Source organism: Homarus americanus, unplaced genomic scaffold (genome assembly GCF_018991925.1).
Source record: "Homarus americanus isolate GMGI-L3 unplaced genomic scaffold, GMGI_Hamer_2.0 scaffold367, whole genome shotgun sequence".
In the NCBI taxonomy this organism is placed as follows: Eukaryota; Metazoa; Arthropoda; class Malacostraca; order Decapoda; family Nephropidae; genus Homarus; species Homarus americanus.
In genome coordinates this window covers 15,294,307-15,314,457 of record NW_024743709.1, presented here as the reverse complement: position 1 = coordinate 15,314,457, position 20,151 = coordinate 15,294,307, and the positions used below count along the sequence as shown (strand labels likewise).

The 20,151-nt window shown below is 44.1% G+C and overlaps 1 protein-coding gene across 1 annotated transcript in view; it reads left to right on the top strand.

The window, feature by feature from the left end:
* Positions 1 to 618: 618 nt before the first annotated feature.
* LOC121877287 (galactose-specific cell agglutination protein gsf2-like) overlaps positions 619 to 20,151 on the top strand; it is a 96,584-nt gene continuing 77,051 nt past the window's right edge. The window contains exon 1 of the mRNA XM_042382965.1: positions 619 to 979. Within this exon, the coding sequence (XP_042238899.1) occupies positions 619 to 979 (361 nt within the window). The remainder of the gene's footprint in view (positions 980 to 20,151) is intronic.

The following is a 20,151-nucleotide window of genomic DNA, read 5'->3' as shown; positions in this document are numbered from 1 at the left end:
GTGTGTGTTTGTATGAGTGTGTGTATACTTCTGAGTACCAGGAATAGAGGTTCATGTCCCAATCAATTTACTTAGTGACAGTGGGTAAAATTAAACATTCCAATTTCGTCCCGGGCCTCCGAAGATGTACTCCTAGAGACTGGTAACTCAAGAACATCAGGTAGTGATAACTGGAGTGTATTTAAAAGAAAAAAGCTTTTCGTAAATGCCCTGAACGTGGCTAACGGACGGTGAATATGACGTATGCCATGCTAAATATATATAGCACGTATACAACCCTTCCGCATCGTTATGTATTTTACCCCTCTTGAAGTTCAGGTGGAAATGAAAAACTGTGTATCAGAATGTACACGACAGAACGAAAGCTATTTATAACATCAACAGCAACAAACCAGTGCTGTTGCTGCTGTTACTTCTACCACTACTACTATTGTTACTGTTACTGCCACTGCTTCTACCACTACTACTATTGTTACTGTTACTGCCACTGTTTCTACCACTACTACTATTGTTACTGCCACTGCTTCTACCACTACTACTATTGTTACTGTTGCGGCCACTATTTCTATCACTACCATCATTGTTACTGATGCGGCCACTGCTTCTACCACTATTACCATGGTTACTGTTGCGGCCAATATTTCTACCACTATCACCATTGTTACTGATGCGGCCACTGCTTCTACCACTATTACCATTGTTACTGTTGCGGCCACTATTTCTATCACTACCATCATTGTTACTGATGCGGCCACTGCTTCTACCACTATTACCATGGTTACTGTTGCGGCCAATATTTCTACCACTATCACCATTGTTACTGATGCGGCCACTGCTTCTACCACTATTACCATTGTTACTGTTGCGGCCACTGCTTCTACCACTACAATTATTGTTACTGTTGCTGTCACTGTTTCTACCACTATTACTATTGTTACTGTTGCGGCCATTGCTTCTAACACTACTACTATTATTACTGGTATTGTTAATATTCCTACCACACTACTGTTACTACTTTTACCACTACTACCGTTTTTTTTTTTTTTTTATGGCCTCCAGTCTCCCCCAAGAGCTGTACCTTCGCCATCATTTTATTAACTTAGTATTAACTATCCTAATACATAAGAAGCTATCCTAGCTGTGTTGAGTTAGTTGAGCCGCAGATCTATGCGGCATTCAGTGACTGTTGCCTCATTGTCAATATCTGCAACTGTTGTCGGCTTTTGGGGCCGAAGCTCTCGTTCCCCTGAGGCAGAGCAAAGCCAACCGAAGGAGAGAGAAGGACAGTCGACATCTCATCCAGGCTGTAATATAACTTCTGGGCTGCTGCTTCTGTTCGGATAGCACCTCCGCGTGTGTGTCTGGCGTAGAAACATCTTGCACTTGGTCCCTTCCCACCAGAGGTTGTAAACACTAGAGGAGTGAAGCTGCCTTGATCAACGTTCTGAATTCTCTCCCCGTATGCCATTATCTTGTCGTTGTCGTTCCTCCTGTGTGTACCATCGAGAGCTAAGTTACAGTGATGTGCGGCCATGGGATAAAACAAATCCTGATGTCGAAGAAGGCTCGCTGTCCCCGCGTCCAGAATCCTCGAGCACTGACGTCAACACGGGCTTCGTTGGATGTATTTGAAGTCCTATGCTGGAAGATCTCACCGTCCAATGGAAGGAGGGTCGGTTCTACCATAACATCACGGCAGATTTCCTTTAACATATTTGCTGTGAGATCCCTTACTTCTTCATGCCTCATGCATATGAAGCCCCTTTCTTGCACACCATGGTGTGAGCGACGTCATAGGAAGAGCCACACACGCATTGGGAGGGCAAACCTTCAACTGACCTACCGTACCTTAGAGCATTGGCATCTGTAAATTCTTGTTTATTGAGACTGAAACCATTTGCCCTTATCGCTAACGTAGTTAACCAGTTCGAGGCGCCCACCTCCTGCGCTATAGCTACTTTTGTTTCAAATTCTTTGGTACTTGCAGCAACAGTTGCTGCAACTTATCACTTTGGCCGTGCTGTCGTTCTGTCGTAATGGACCTTCGAATCTTGTTTACTTCACTGGTATCCACCTCACCTGTTGCGTTCTGAGCTATTATATGGTCGGTGAGGGCTGCCGTGAGCTTAACTGAGTTTTGATGTTCGGTGGCAGGAATCTCCCAGTCTCGGCGGTAGTGCAAGGAGTGTTCTTTCTGCTGGGGTTAAGTGAGGGTGTTTCACTAATTTGGGAATGAAATTATCGCTGATAGCTTCTTCCAGAGGGTGGAGGAGGGGTCCGATATCAGGGATAGTGCGCATCAGGTACTTCCAGCGATGCTTGACTCCATGGGTGAATGCCGCAAAAGCCGCATGTGGCTCTGTGTTAGCAATCTCAGACAGATCTTGGATTTCCCTAACCCACTCATTCACCTTTCCCGTTACGTACTCGGTCTTGAAGTCCGTCGTACCGATTACTGCACCTAGGTATCTTTGGCCATCCTTTGTTATTTTGACTTCACTTCCACCGAACACTTCCATTGCCCGTTCATAATGTTCTGGCTTCACAATGAGAAAGGACTTGCTGGCGTTTGGGTGTTACCCTATTTGTGGGCAACGTGATGTTACCAGGTCTCACCACTTTTTGATGTCCTCCACTTTTCCTGCTCCTGTAAGGTCATGAGCATTCGCCACTTGCTTGACCTCAGTTGTCTTTAATTTTATTGTGAGTTGGAGCACGGATAGGTCTATTGCGTACATTGCCATTGCAACAGGGTCCCCTGCGTTGTTCCCTCAGTTGACTGTATGATGTATGATGGTATCACCTCTTAGAGCCTTGGTGTTTACTATATAGAGGTCTAATGGATTCTTATAGGTGTTTTCAACATACATTGCAAAGCTTGGACACTAGATCTTGATGTTGTGCAGTGCGGCCTTGCGGTTAAGTACAGTATGTTGAATGCATTGGAAACGTCAACCAGGAAAACGGCCTGACAATCACGCTGCTCAAATATCGTTCTCAGTGCGTGAATGGAAGCTTCCCCTTCAGCCTGGTGGCCAACACAAACTTGCAGGTTCCCTGCCGCTGCCCTGACATCATCCTTTACCACCTCCATTATGCCTTTTCCGATGATCCGCCTCAGCACTTCCCCCACCCCTATAGGCTTACATCCTGGACTCTCATCCAGGGGAATGAGTCGGCAGGCCGTCAGAGCATGGAGGTGTTGGCAGCACGAGGTTGCTAGCTTTCTTGCAAGGGCGTCAATGGCAGTGCAGAGATCACTTGCTACGGGGCCAAACTTGTTAGTGCTGAGGATGACTCCAACCGTTTGCATCCAGACCTGAAGGTCGGCACCTCCCTGAGTTTTCAGTGCCTTTTTCCACACCATCCCTTCTGTTATTTTCTCGAACAGGACAGCATTTGGTGGGATATAGTCACCCTGGAACCTGATGCCTTCGTCTTTACTTGCAGGGGGATGTTTTTCCAACAGCTGTTTTAATGTCTCTCTATTGGCAGAACACCACCAGAGGATTCCTCTGTGAGAGATCTTACCGCTAAAGACACTTTTCCCACACGCATTTTGTTTCCAAACTTTCTTGCAACGTCATCGGTGTTTTGCTTACCGTCTCTTATAAATTTTAGTCTTTCCTGTGGTGTTCTTGTTTCGCATAGGAAATCATCAAGGGCCCCACTCTGCCACATTGTCAATCTTATCTTCATTGCTGCCACATTTCCTTTGTGCTTAGTCTTTGTGTGTGTCCTCTGACAGAATAGATGGGGTATTATTACCAGTACTTGAAAAGCTAAAGGGGCAAGGAAGCAGCCCTTAGTGTACTCGGTTATGAGGCGAATCATTTCTTTGGTGGCCTCAAACTTAGGTGGTTCAAACAGGTTAGCTGTCGACCACCTGACAATTTCTGAGTAAGTTTCTTTAACCAATATGTCGCATTTTCCATCGACATGCCATGCCACTGTGGTGGCTGTCTCTCTTTCACCTCGTGGACATCTGCTACTATTGGAGCAGCGTTTATTGGTACTACATTTTCAGTTTGAGTAGACTCACTGCTATCATTTAGGTCTAGGATATCATCTGGCGGTTGGGTCCCGGCGATATCCACTGTGGCCTCCTGTGTTGGCTCCCTGCCATGTGGGTTCCGGCAATTGTTTCCCTTTCTGCAAACCACACATGGTCGGTTGTTTCTCGCACATTCACAGCTAGTGAAATTTTGGTACTGGCTAGCACAGACGCAACAATGTCTGTTACCCGGCATAGTGTTCCGCACTTCGGGCGACAGTTACGTCCGCCTCTGACATCTGCTTTGGTCCCATACAGAAGAAGAAACTCCTACTTATAAGGAAAGGGTGGAGAGATGACAGGCTGGACTGCTGTTTCCGGGTAGTAGGGGCATACGTGCGGGTGTGGGTGAGTAGGCCACCCCCCCTGAGGGCGACAATCCACACATCAGAATGATCCACTGGGAGCAAGAATTGTCACACCTAACACTTGTTTATATATCCTTGGCAGAAATAACCAATATTTCTATGGTCGCACTGATGTAAGATTAGTTATATATACTCACTTGGTCGGTCGTCACTACATGAAGTGACCGTTACTTGTGGGAAGCTACCGCAAGTGTAGAACACGTGGCCTTCTGTCACTGACCATAGGGGCGCGAGGCCACCCCCGCCAAAGTAGGCCTATCGACACTGGCACAGTGGCACACTGTACCAGCCGTCCCGCCAAGCACTCACAACTCGCTTCGTGATCGCCGGTGGATCCACGGAATATTTGCAATTAATGTCGTAAGGGATGAGAAGAACCTTCGGTGACAATGCTTAGGGTGACATCCGATATTCACCAACACTGTGAAATTCCCGCTCTCACACTGCCACTACTGTTACTGCTTCTACCTCTACTACTGTTCCTGCTTATACCACTACTACTCTTACATCTTCTACCAGTACTGTTGCTGGTATTTCTAATGTTCCTACCATTACTAATGTTACTGTTTCAACCATAACTGTTACTCTCATTGCCATAGATATTATTGATACTACTAATCTTTTTATTTCTCTTACGACTACTATTGTCTAACCTTTCCTTTTATTGATTCCGATAATATGCTTGCTGTTACCACCATTAAACACATCAGTAATAAATACAGCCAGTAATGCGACAACTCAATTTTTTTAAATTATTATATTCAGTTAACTCGACAATAATTGAGATGATGTCACCTAACACTTTAGTAATTCTGACCCCTGTTACTGTATTTTTTCACTTATACCAGATTTTAAATCGAGCTGGAAATTACCACGTATAAAATTAAGGAATAAACCCGATTATCCATATAAAAGTCTTAGTTAATCGCCTTATTGTACGGAAAACTTCTCTATTTTATAAATTCCTTTTCATCACGATAATAATTTTTCCAGCTGTTTCATCATCATATTGAAGACATACAATATCAGTCACCTTATTTTAGTCTTCTTTAAATCTTTATCGCGGTTGGAATCCTTCTCCGCTCTCGTGTTATGATAAGTCAGAATTCCTGTAGCCTTTACCAGATAACCTGATTATTCCTGGATAACTACTTTAACAGATTTACAGATCAACCTGGATTCCAGTTTTGGCATATAAAGTAAACCTTATGATGGAACTGTTTTATCAGATGGCTGCCTTATTTTGGTATTCCTATTGACTTCTTATCCGGTGATTATGTGGTACGAATGTTGGTGTAATAATAATAATAATAATAATAATAATAATTAACGGTTTATTGAAAGAGCTTGGCAGCCAGAAGGCTGAAAATATACAGTTACATATTTGGGGAATGGGTCACGAATTACAAATAATATACAAGTAACATAAGTGACACAAATAAGACATATAATAACTAGATGGGGAAAAGCTCAAACTACAGTTCATTTCAACATAGTGACAGTGTAAGGAGCAGTGTTTACTGTGAGTGAATACACTGATTTATTACAAGTTATTGATAATTTTTACAATGGTTGGGACTGGGCTGTTCTTATAGCGATCAGTTCGTGCACGTATGGGCTGGATGCAGTTGTGGTGTCGAACAGCAATTCTCGGACAAGGGATCTCAGGTGGTAGTAGGAGCCGGTGTCGGGGATGGTGTAGAAGCTTCTTACCAAATTTGCAGATGAGGTCGTGGTGATGGTCAGTGAGAGTCGAAAGGGTCAGTGTGTTGAGCGCTTCTTGATATGTGGAGTAGGAAGGGGAGAGAATAATCTTGCATGCCCTCTTTTGCACTTTTTCTAGGTGTTTACGTTGTGTGGCATTTAGGGAGGAAGACCAGGTGGGGAGGCATAGGTGAGCTTGGGAAGTATGAATGTTGTGTAAACACTGAGGAGCTCGTGTGCAGGAACTCCGAGGGACTTGAGTCGGCGGAGGAGGTGGAGACGGAAACTGGAGGATTTGATAACTTCACTGACGTGTGGTTTCCAATTTAGTTTGTTGTCTATGGTGACGCCGAGGAGCTTCGTGGAATCTACAACCTGGAGTGTGTTCGGACCTAGAGTAATGGAAGGAGGTGGGACAATGTCGGAGGAGAGGTTGATGTGCATAACCATGGTCTTGGTATGGTTGATGGTGACATGGTTGTTGGTGGCCCAGTTTTGGAGACTGTTCAATAAATCCTGAAGGGCGGTATAGTTGGGAGCAGAATTATTGACGCTGATCCCAATGGTGGAGTCGTCGACATATTTCCAGCGAGCAGGGGTTTCTCTTAGGGCATCATTGATGAGCATAAGGAAGCAGAGTGGTCCCATCTTGGTGCCTTGGGGGATGCCACAGGTGAGTGACTGAAAGGTGGAGACAGCCCCCGGAAGCGTACAGCTTGGCGTCACTGAGGAAGTCTGTAAGCCATGGTATAAGACTTCTCCGAAGCCCGAGGTCAATAGCTTTGTTGATGATTATATTGTGGTCGACTAGGTCGAACGCTTTAGTGAAATAAATGAAGGCGACAGCTACAGACGTGTATGTGTGTGTGCGCGTGTGCGTGTGTACGTGAGTGTGCATCTGTGCGTGAGTGTGTGTGTGTAAGTGGTTTGTTGTGGAGGTGTACTCGTCAATAATAAACGTGCTGGTTTAACTGACTGGCAGAACAACCCTTAATCTCGGACCAAAGCTGATACCTTCCGCTTAAAGAAAGCGCCAGCCAAGTGCGAGCTTTGCAGTCTATAGAATGAGTGGTTTAAAAATAAAGCATGTGGAATACAAAAAATTGCAGATCAACACAAGATGCCCGAATTGTTTTAATTCCACTAAAAATTTTTATGGGCCAATCACTCATGGCACAGCCCCCTCCGCTCATCCGACGGTAACTCCCTAATTAAAGACGAAGAAGGCATCCTTCAGCGCTGGAAAGAGCACTACCATTCACCGCTCTGCCTTAATACCGATGTGGATATGCTGCTTACCCAGCAGGTCCCTCAGCATCCAGAGCTGACCCATCTCAGCTATCCTCCATCCCTGGATGAGGTAGCTTGTGCCATCAAACAAATGAAAAATAGCTAAGACCCAGGGCCTGTTGAAATCCCAGCCGAGGTGTATAAAGCAGGAGGACCTCTGCATACCACCCATCTCCACTCTCTCCTGGAGAATACATGGGAAAAGGAGGAAATCTTCCAAGCTCCTATAGACACCTCCATTATTAATAGAAATAAGAACAAGGGAGACCGGTCAGACTGTGACAACTACCGCGAGATTTCGTCGCTGGCTGTAGCTCGAAAGATTATCGCCTGAGTCCTCCTCAACAGAGTTCTTCCTGAGGCGGAAACCTTCCTCCCAGAATCTCAGTGTGGCTTTAGACCATCATTTAGCACCGCTGACATGATCTTTGCTGCCCGCCAGATACAGGAAAAGTGCAGAGAACAGCATCGTGTCCTGTACATGGCCTTCGACTCAGTCAAGAGGGAAGCCCTCTGGTGGACGCTCAGCCGTTTTGGCTGCCCACCAAAATTCATTGCCATTGTGAGGCAACTCCACGATGGCATAAACGGCAGTGTCCTGCACAAAGGCACCCAGTCTGAGTTCTTCCCCATGCAAACGGGGTTAAAATAAGGATGTGTACTGGCACCAACTCTATTTCCATTTTCTTGGCTACCTTCATTACTCATACCAGAGCCAATTTAGCTGGCGGGGTGGACATCGAGTACCCGATGAAGGGTCTTTTCAATTTAAGACGACTACAGGCAGGAACAAGGGTGTCGACAGCTTCCATTACTGAACTTCAGTATGCAGATGACCTCACCTTTGTCGCTCATACTGACCGCGACCTACAGGAGATCCTGAACACCTACGAAGATGCGTTTCCGCACTTCGGGCTTGAGGTGAATGTAAAATGAAAGACAAAAGTAGTGTCGTAAAATTTGGTGAAAACATATGCTAATGGGCTAAGCTTTTCGTGCTCTCTGCCTTGTGGTAGGGGACTCATAATATTTCACTAGTTATATTTACTCTTCAGACAAAACCCCAACACGAATTTTATATATCATTGTACGTAAGACTCAGATTCTCTTTCAGCCTGCTCCTGGTTCAGACACACCACCATCCATCCAGCTTAACGGTACTACCCTCTCTAATACTACCCACTTTCAGTATCTCGGCTCCCACCTGTCCACCACCGCGGACATCGACGAGAAGATTCAACGTCGGATCAGATGTGCATCTCAAGAACTAGGAAGACTCCATACCCATGTCTTCAGCTGTTAGGAGCTGAAATTATTTACAAAGTTGCACGTATATCGAACAATGGTCCTCCCCACCCTGCTATATGACAGCGAAACATGGGTCACATACAGGAGGCACTTCAAGGCGCTTGAAAACTCTCACCATGGTAGAATCCGTGCCATCCTCCTAGTTTGCTGGGAAGACAAGAGAACAAATGCCAGTATTCCTGGTGACACCATCTGTAGGAGCATCGAAGCTACCATTATCCACGCAAAACTACGTTGGACTGGCTATGTTACCCGCAAGGACGACAGGAGACTGCCGAAGCAGCTACTTTACAGTCATGTAGCGAATAGTAAACGTAACACTGGCTGGCAAATGAAAAGGTATTTGGATAGTTTTAAGACAAAACTGAAAAGTGTCAAATCGACCCCCTCACCTGGGACACGATCACTCCACACCATAACGCTTGGAGGAGCACCGCACAAGAAGGTGTCAATACTTTCGATTTAGCCCGACTGCAGACCGAGGCAGACAAGCGCTAACTCCGGTAAGAAGCTGCCTCCGCCCCTCTCATACTAAATGTAGCCCTCCACACGTGCAACATCTATGGGCGACCCTGCAGGTCCCGTATCGGCCTCTCTTGTCACCTCAGAGCTCACCAACGAAGTTGACATCTTTAATAACTCATTTCATTATAATAATGATTATATTATAGGTGGATGATCGTCATACTTGATTCCGAGTGACAGCAAAGTAGTAGTAGGGGGTGTGAGTGGGTTTGTGCGAGGGTGTAGGGTGTGTGTATATGAGGAGGTCTGTGAATGTGGGACTCCATGAGTAGAGTATAGGGGAGTGTAGACGCTGTGTGGCCCTGGAGCTTTACATTCGGTCTCCCTCTCGTCGCTTCTCGCTCACATGAGCCTCGTGAACCATATCTCGTGCTGTCCTCTCAATACAGTAGGTGGGAGTAATTTCCGTAGCATTAATAGTCCAAGCAGCTATGATTAATATTGTTAATCTCATAAAATTTGAGCCAGTTTTTTTTTTCTTAACTTATAATGGTCAGTTTGCATACACTATCTACCTTAATTTTGTAGTTTACTTCTTTGTGTGCAGTAGATGATGATTTTAAAATATAACATTATTCGTAGAACAATCATCAATCAACATCATCTGCATCAACACTTGATCCGTAAAAGCTCGTATTAATTTATATGCTGTCAGTACGTAAGAATCAGTGTTGCTGATTCGTGCTTGGGGCACCCTCAGTCCTCCCAGCTGTGGAAAGGTACCTAACTTTACAGTTGGGGAAGCGAAGGTGGTCGAGTACAGTGCCGGCCATACAACCCTTATTATTATGTATCGAAAAGAGACTTAATCTACAGTGTGTTTCCCTTATAACAGGACGTCAAGCCTCTGGGACCCAATATCAATACTATACGAGTTTAATAAGTGAACGCATTAAAGAATATGACAGCCTTCACCTCCTCCAGTGTACACCTTAACAACTTTTTCTTTAAAAAATCGACACCTCTCTCTCTCTCTCCCCCGTATGGCCTCCCTAGTCAAAATCCCATTACAAAAATCCTGCACGTCTGGTTCCTGGTGACGGCCGTTAATGGCTTGGATGCCACTCACTCGGCCGTGAACCCCGTGAGCGCCGCCTTTAACGCCTTCCCAGCCTTCCAGTCAGCCACTGCTGACTTCAGCTATTAACACAACATCATTACCTATATAACCTTAAAACTCTGTCTACATCTTTATAACTCTCACCATCTGTAGTATACGACTCGTTGCGTCTATACTTCAAGAAACATTTAGTCTATACTACAAGACAACTTTTCTATACTACAAAACTCATTTTGTCTATAGATCAAAATTCATTTAATCTGTTGTGCGCGAGGTAGGACTCATAACACGGCTTTTGTCACCCACAGAACACGATAAAAAAAATTTCTTCCAACATGTTATTAATTTCGCATGCAATACAAGACTCACTTTTCTCCATTATGGACAATTCGTTACACCTTCAGCAAACTACTACGGGTATTTTATGTAACATTTGAGTCAGTTTCACGTGCGACATAATATTCACTTGTAACACGATTCATATCCCTGTAAGCCTTGCTACACACTGCGACTATCAGTTTGTTTACAAGGTAGGTCTCATTGTTATAATGTTTTTTTTTTTTTTTTTTTTTTTTTTTAACGTGGCCTCCAGCCTCCCCCAATAGCCACACCTTCGCCACCATTTATTTACCTTAATATTAAATATCCTAATACATAAGAAGCTATCCTATCTGTGTTAAATTAGTTGAGCCGCAGATCTATGCGGCATTCAGTGACTGTAGCCTCATAGTCAATATCTGCAGCAGTTGTCGGAGTAGGGGCAGAAGCTCTCGTTCCCCTGAGGCAGAGCAAAGCCGACCGAAGGAGAGAGAAGGACAGTCGACATCTCATCCAGGCTGTAACATAACTTCTGGGCTGCTGCTTCTGTTCGGAGATCAACTCCGCGAGTCTGGCGTAGAAACATCTTGCACTTGGGCCCATCCCACCAGAGGTTGTGAACACTAGAGGAGTGAAGCTGCCTTGATCAACATTTTGAATTCTCTCCCCATATGCCCTTCTCTTGTCGTTCTCGTTCCTCCTATGTGCAGCATCGAGAGCTAGGTTACGGTGACAAGCGGCCATGGGATCAAAAATCCTGATGTCGAAGAAAGCTCGCTGTCCCCGCGTCCAGAATCCTCGAGCACTGACGTCCACACGGGCTTCGTTAGATGTGTTTGAAGTCCTGTGTTGGAAGATCTCGCCATCCAGTGGAAGGAGGGTCGGTTCTACCATGACGTCCCGGCAGATTTCCTTCAACATATTTGCTGTGAGATCCCTTACCTCGTCATGCCTCATGCATATGAAGCCCCCCTTCTTGACCATGGCGTGATCGCCATCATAGGAAGAGCCACACACGCATTGGGAGGGCAAACCATCTACTGGCCAACCGTACCTTAGAGCAATGGCATCTGTAAATTCTTGTTTGTTAAGGCTGAAACCATTTGCCCTTATCGGTAACGTAGTTAACCAGTTCGAGGCGCCCACCTCCTGCGCTATAGCTACTTTTTTTGTCAAATTTTCTGGAACCTGCAGCAATAGTTGCTGCAACATGTCATTTTGGCAGTGCTGCCGATCTGTTGTAATGGACCTACGGATCTTATTTACTTCGCTGGTGTCCACTTCCCCTGTTGCATTCTGGGCTATTATGTGGTCAGTGAGGGCTGCCGTGAGCTTAAGTGAATTTTGATGTTCAGTGTCAGCAATCTCCTCTGGATTAGTTAGTCCCATCCCTCCCAGTCTTGGTGGAAGTGCAAGAAGTGTTCTTTCTGCTAGGGTTAAGTCAGGGTGTTTCACTAGTTTGGGAATGAACTTGACACTGATTGCTTCTTCCAAAGGGTGGAGGAGGGGTCCGATCTCAGGGATGGTACGCATCAGGTAGTTCCAACGATGCTTGACTCCATGGGTGAATGCTGCAAAGGCCGCATGTGGCTCTGTGTTAGCAATCTCCGATAGAGCTTGGATTTCGCTAACCCACTCATTCACCTTTCCCGCTACGTACTCGGTCTTGAAGTCCGTAGTGCCAATTACTGCGCCTAGATGTCTTTGGCCGTCCTTAGTTATTTTGACCTCACTTCCGCCGAAAACCTCCAATGCCCGATCATAATGATCTGGCTTCACGATGAGGAAGGATTTGCTGGCGTTTGGGTGGTACCCTATTTGTGGACCTCGCGATGTTACCAGGTCCCACCACTTTTTGATGTCCTCCACTTTTCCTGCTCCTGTAAGGTCATCAGCATATGCCACTTGTTTGACCCCAGTTGTTTCAAATTTTATTTCTTGTTGGAGCACTGATAGCCTATTGCCATTGCCATTGCAGTCGACTGTAGGATGGTATCACCTCGTAGAGCCTTGTTGTTTACTATGTAGAGGTCTGATGGATTCCTATACGAATTTTCAACATACATCGCAAAGCTAGGACACTTGATCTTGATGTTGTGCAGTGCAGCCTTGCGGTTAAGTATGTTGAATGCGTTTGAAGCATCCACCAGGAGAACGGCCTCACAATCACGCTGCTCAAATATCAATCTCATGGCGTGAATGGCCGCCTCCCCACCAGCCTGGTGGCCAGCACACACTTGTAGGTTCCCTGCTGCTGCCCTGACATCGTCCTTTACCACCTCCATTATGCACTTTCCGATGATCCGCCTCAGCACTTCCCCCACCCCTATAGGTCTACATCCTGGTTTCTTTTCCAGAGGAATAAGGCGGCAGGCCGTCAGGGCCTGGAGGTGATGGCAGCAAGAGGATGCAAGCTTTCTTGCAAGGGCGGCAATGGCAGTGCAGAGATCGCTTGCTACAGGGCCAAACTTGTTTGTGCTGAGGATGACTCTCCAACCGTTTGCATCCAGACCTGAAGGGCCGGCTCCTCCTCGAGTCTTCAGTGCCTTTTTCCACACCATCTCTCCTGTTATTTTCTCGAACAGGACAGCATTTGGTGGGATATAGGCACCCTGGAACCTGATGCCTTCATCTTCACTTGCAGGGGGATGTTTCTCTTTCAATAGTTTTAATGTCTCTCTGTTTATTGGCATCACCCCACCGGAAGATTCCTGAGTGAGAGATCTTACCGCGAGAGACACTTTTCCCACACGCATTTTGTTTCCAAATTTTCTTGCCACGTCATCGGTGTTTTGCTTTCCGTCACCCGTAGATTTTAGTCTCTCCTGCAGTGTTCTTGCTTCACATAGGAGATCATCTAGGGCCCCAGTCTGCCACATTGTCAATCTTCTCTTCATTGCTGCCACATTTTCTTTGTGCTTAGCCTTTGTGTGTGTCCTCTGACAAAATAGATGTGGTATTATTGCCAGTATTTGAAGAGCTAGGGGGGCGAGGAAGCGGTCCTGAGTGTAATCAGTCATGAAGCGAGTCATCTCCCGAATCATTTCTTTGGTGGCCGCACACTTGGGTGGTTCAAATAAGTTAGCGGGCGACCACTTGACAATTTCTGAGTAGGTTTCTTTGACCCATACGCCTGCATTTTCCATCGACATGCCATTCCACTGAGGCGGCTGTCTCTCATACTCCTCGTGGACACCTGCTACTGAGGGAGCAGCATTTATTAGTACTACATTTTCGGGTTGAGTAGACTCACTGCTATCATTTCGGATATCATCGGGTGGTTGGGTCCCGGCGATATCCACTGTGGCCGCCTGTGTCGGCTCCCTGCGACGTGGGTTCCGACACTGGTCTAGCTTCCTGCAATCCACACATGGTCGGTAGTTTCTCGCACAAACACAATTTGTGCAGTTTTGGTTCGGGCTAGCACAGACACAGCAAAGACTGTTGCCAGGCATAGTGACCAGCACCTTGGGCGACAGATACTTCCGCCTCCGACCTCTGCTATTGGGCCCATACAGACGAAGAAACTAGATCTTATGCGTATGAGGCACAGAGGTGACGGCCTGGCCTGCGGTGTCCGAGTAGTAGGGGCATACGCGCGCGTGTGGTTGTGTCGGGCACCCCCCATGTGGGCGATAATCCACACATGAGAATAATCCACTGGGAGCAAGAATTGTCACACCTAACACTTGTTTATGTAACTTTGGTAGAGATAGCCACCATTTCTATGGTCTCGCTGATGTAACATTAGTTATATATACTCACTTGGTCAGCCGACACTACATGGAGTGGCCGTTACTTGAGGCGACCGAAAGCGCGAGGCACTTGGCCCCATAGGGGCGAGAGTCGCGATGCCACCCTTGCTAGGGTAGGCCTATCGACACACTGGCACTGACACTTGGCAACTCCAGCCACCCACCATTCAAACACTCACCGGCTTACTTGAAGATCGCCGGTGAACACAAGCAATATTTGCGTTTAATGTCGTAAGGCATAAGAAGAGCCGTCGGCGATGATGCTCAAGGTGACATCCAACATTCATCGACACACTGTGAAATTCTCGCTCCCACAAACTGAGTATATCCCCACCAATAACACTTTAAATCAGGGAAGGCACCCCAACACACCCACGCCGCCCGGGCCTCCTCCTATCTACACTTTTGATAAATTCTTTTAGTACGCAGTCTGGAGTACTGTTTCCTCTAGTCATCAACAATAAAAAAAAAAAAAACTAATGGATAGATCTCTGTATTTGACAAGTGACTCTGCATGTTGAGAGAAGCTGCACTGGTGATAAAAACATTGAGTAACATGTTTATATCTTCGTTGTGGACGTCACACTCCTCTTCCGCTTTAATAACATATACAACTTGGGTTTTTTCCCACGAATTATGCTATGGTAGGAAGTTAGAACAGGATGCATAATACTGTAACCTTGATAGGATTAGTTTATTAAGGTACGTAGATCAATATCCCTCAGTAATACGTTTTTGTTCACCCTATTTACAGCTGTACCAACAAGGTAACTCGGAGCTGGTCTACTGGGGCTTATGTTAACGATGCAACAAAGATTTTTTTTACAGGGCTAACAATTGAAGCGTATAACAGTTTGAATGTGGGAAAAAAAATTATTATCTCATACTTAAGTTACGTAAGAATACTACTTGTGCCTTCGTAAGACAGATTTATTAACTTTGTCAAGATTTTCTATAAATTTAAGAAAAAATGCTAAAATAAAATTCAACGGATAATTAAATTAGACGTTAGGTTAACAATCAAATGAAGGAGGTAAGGTAGAATTTCTGCCTCTCCGGAGTCACAAGTAAGCATCCCTTAACCCCGTAGATATTCACACAAACTGACCCTCGCAGACGAAAAATAAAACTCATTTACAATTGCACTACTCGTACATAATGATAACATTTCAAATATTTTGTTTGAATACTCCGCATATTTTAATAATGTTTAATGAAATATCCGGAAGTGTGATGTTTTCCAACTGTTTATATAGTAAATAGTCATCGTTTAGTATCACCTTTATATGATGCGGGTGCTAAATACCAGGGCTTTGATTAGTGCGATGACAAATTTTTCCCAATATTATATATATCCCTAAACTATCTTCAAAAACAAACGAATTCACTGGGAAAAAATCTTATCTATAAATGCCAGCAACCATGTCACATCCAGACAAGTGGAAGAAAGTGTCTGTACCTGTGGTTTAATTGGTCAAAAGATAATCAATTGATAAATGGCAGGGTTGATGGCTAGTACTGGTGCATTGGTGGTTTTGTTTTTGTGCACACTCACTCACTCACTCACTCAATCACTCAAACATTTATGTAACATTTGGATCTTGCCTGATATTTGCCTCATAAAGTGTTAAATATTCCTCCAGGAAGATAAGAAAACCACGCATTGAAATGTTACACCGTAATTCTGCCACCTGACGAGTACAGTCCATGGGTATATCAGAACCAAAATACGGTCCACATATACTCACTCGTACTCTCATTCCCGTCTTATTCATTTACATTATATATTTATATACTTAAACTCACTCACTGTTTTTACGGATGTTTTAACTCTCCAACACCGAATGAAGATAATTAACATTTACAAACACTCCCATGTACACAAATGCACTTACAGTATATACATCTCATATACTGTAAATGTCCATGATGCATCACCTAGGAATACACATGATATATAGATATACATTTACACGCACAGATATATGCACACACAACCACTTTGTCCATACATACATGCATGTGTAGTTGCATGCATACTGCATTAAGTGTAGACACACTCATTTGCATGACTGGGAACTGTAAATGGTAAAGTCTTGTGTACACTTTAATGCCTTGCTTAGTATTCCTTTCTAAATGTCTCTATTCTTTAACCTTTTCAAAGAGATATTACTTTATTTATTACTTTGTTACTCTTTTACGGCATAAATGACATTAACTTATGTATGTACACACACACACACAAATACGCACACACACATACGCACACACACACACACATACGCCCACACACACACACTTACACACACACACTTACACACACACACTTACACACACACACTTACACACACACACACACACACATACACACACACACACACACACACACACACACACACACACACACACACACACACACACACACACACACACACACACACACACACACACACACACATATACACACACACACACTCACACACACACACACACACACACACACACACACACACACACACACACTGTAATCACCTTTAGAGCAATTAAGGGATAATAAGATCCGTCATGTTGAACTCGAATGTTATACAGTAATTCGGTCAAACCTGTTGAATACAATTCATTCTTAGTATTTCAAATAATAAATCATATATAGGTAATCATACATAAATGTTTATTCCACTACATATTCACATAACAAGCCTAGCCATCTTAGCTGTGCAATTGGTCCAATCATAACATTCATAGTGTGTGCAGCACTTCGTTTACTATATTTCCATGTTGTTACAATGCTAAACAATACAATGGACACAGTTTACCTGGTGTTCACCCTATGATGGTAAGAGTTAAATTGTCAGTGCCCCTTGTCGCATTTTTTTTTATTTTAACAAATTTATTGACAAAGCTTGTAGTACAGTTTGCCTATTCTGAGTAATTCAGTCAGGTCTTGACACTGAAGGTGGTATCACTTCTCACTGCCACGCAGGACAGAGGTTCATGCACAGAGAAACACATCATATTCATTAACAGCGAACAGTGACATCACCCACATGACTCTGACCCATATATACTGACATTACCCACATGAATCTGATCTATATATATATATATATATATATATATATATATATATATATATATATATATATATATATATATATATATATATATATATATATATATATATATATATATATATATATATGAGTCTTGACTAAACCGTACATGTATGGCGGTGGAGGGGAAGTTGAAGTTAATGTTTAATGAGAGTAGCTTTGCCCCTCAATAGAGACAAATTTTTTATTGAACTGGGTGAGCTTAGAATATGTTGCAGAATAACATAAAAGCAATCATCAAAGCAATCCAAGCCCTTAAGAAAAGTAAGGATCTACATGTTACTAAAGCAGATAAAGCCAACACAGTAGTGATTTTAAACAAAGATGATTATATTTCTAAAATGAATGACCTTTTCTACCTGTTTGACTGCACAGAACCATCAGTAAAATCATAACATTCACTTGATTTAATACTCTGTGTCTGTTAATAGTTTCTAGTGTGACACATCTCATCACATTGGTGTTTAACATTTGCTTACTACCAACAGGAGTGTAACTAATAGGAACTGATATATCCAGCCAAGGAGGAATGGCATTAATGGGTTCATCTGGGGTGATTGGGACATTCAGTTTCAAGAGCTCTGCAACACTCTTATGAAGCCATGCCCCAAAAAGAGTCTTTTGTGGAAGGTTAGCGAGATAGTCGGGATTACTTAGATAGAACATCAACTGAGTTTGAGCTGTAGTTTAGGGACCATTGTTCTTCAAAACTTTGACACAAAACATGGTATTAAGTAGATCTATCCTCTCAGATAGGGAGGGCAGTCCGAGCTCTTTCCTCATGTTTACAATTCTGGTTGATTTTGGGCATCCTAGAATGATGGGCATGGCTTCATTTTGCACTACCTCAAGGCTGTTGAGTTGTTTAGGCGGAATAGTCACAAGATGGAGAGCATGATAGTCAACTACAGAACGAATGAAGTGAAGATACAAGCATAAGTGATGTTAATTCCATAGCCCTTGCCAACAAGGGTTTTAAGGGGTTTAATGCATTGCATTAGTTTGGCACGAAGGTTGCCGACAAAGTTTGCATCGTTCACACAAATTCCAAGATATTTATAGGAGCTACATAGTTCCAAGGGCATGCTGTTAACGTTAAAGTCAGGAGGCAGAGGGTGAGCAGGACGAGGATTGAGGACCCTCGTCTTGTCAACAGATATTATGAGACCACATTCCACAGCACTCCGAGCAAATACATCCAGCAAGGCTTGGATCCTGAGCTTGATCTGTGTCATAATGCAGATATCATCAGCGTAGCATATTACAGCCTCGTTTGGCTGAACTGGAACGTCAGCAATAAGCTTGTGCAGCAGTATATTAAAGAGCATAGGACTTAACACTCCTCCCTGAGGCGTGCCAAGCTCAAATGCTCTCATTCTGGCACTTTTGACTCACCTAAACAGAACACTGGCATAACTGTTGGACAGATAACCCTTTATCCATGTCAGAAGGTTACCTTGGATGCCAAAATTAGCTAGTTGCTCAAGTATATTGTCTCTATTAGCTACATCAAAGGCTGATTTAAGGCCTTTGAAGGCTGTTTGTGTCTTATCTTTTGAGTGAACAAGATATTCTGCAAAGCATGTCTGTGTGCTGTGTCTGGGCATGAACCCATACAGATTAGGGGCCAGTTTGTCTTCGACTTGAAACATGAGACGGTTGAGAACAACTCTTTCAAGGACTTTACACATAGAGGATGTGAGTGAAATGGGCCTGAAGTTTGGAGAGTTAGCTTTAGGGATTGGTACTAAGCTTCCATGAGTCCATGTCTTAGGCAGAATACCCTGTGTGAGGCTCATTTGATACAGGTCAAGCAGTGGATGGTTAGAGATCTCATTTAACAATCTCAGGGTGTTATAGGTTATGACATCCTCACCAGGGGAGGATGATTCACCTTTTACTAGTGCTGTTGTTAGTTCGTGGTGCGTTCTAGGAAACTGGTCAGTAAGATCTGGTGAGGAACAGGCTATTTCAATATTGAAATCCCAATTTCATGTGTTGTTTTAAGATATTGCTGTATGTCAGGAGGCAGGGAAGTGATTTGTGACACACTAGACCATTGGTCTAATAGCATGTCAGCATATTCTGGGCTGAAACATTTCGCTGCGTCAGGTGTTTCATACACAAACAACCCCCCTCCACCACCACCACACAACGCCATCCTTCTTCCCGTCTCTCCATCTCCACCAACTCGACACTACAGGGTTATATACTGCCAGTGCCCAATAAAACATGACATGACTTACAGCCTAACATAATATTTGTTTGGGGGGTTATCTTAATCATTACTGCTTGCGGTAACACACACACACACACACACACACACACACACACACACACACACACACACACACACACACACGAGAGAGAGAGGGAGGGAGAGAGAGAGAGAGAGAGAGAGAGTGAGAGAACTTGTCTGTGCGGTCGTTACTTGACTTTGTACCTGGTTGTACACAGAGACGATCACGCGATTATCGCCGTAAAGTATTCTGAGATTCATGAAGGCAAGAGGAGGGAATTTAATTTTTGGTTCACGGGCCATATCATCCATTTCAAGGAGAGACTTGTGCAGTATATGAAAACTCCATCGTTTATTGCCGACTCAATTAGTTCATTCAGCAGAGCAACTGACTCAGCTTAGATGTGTACGAAGGAA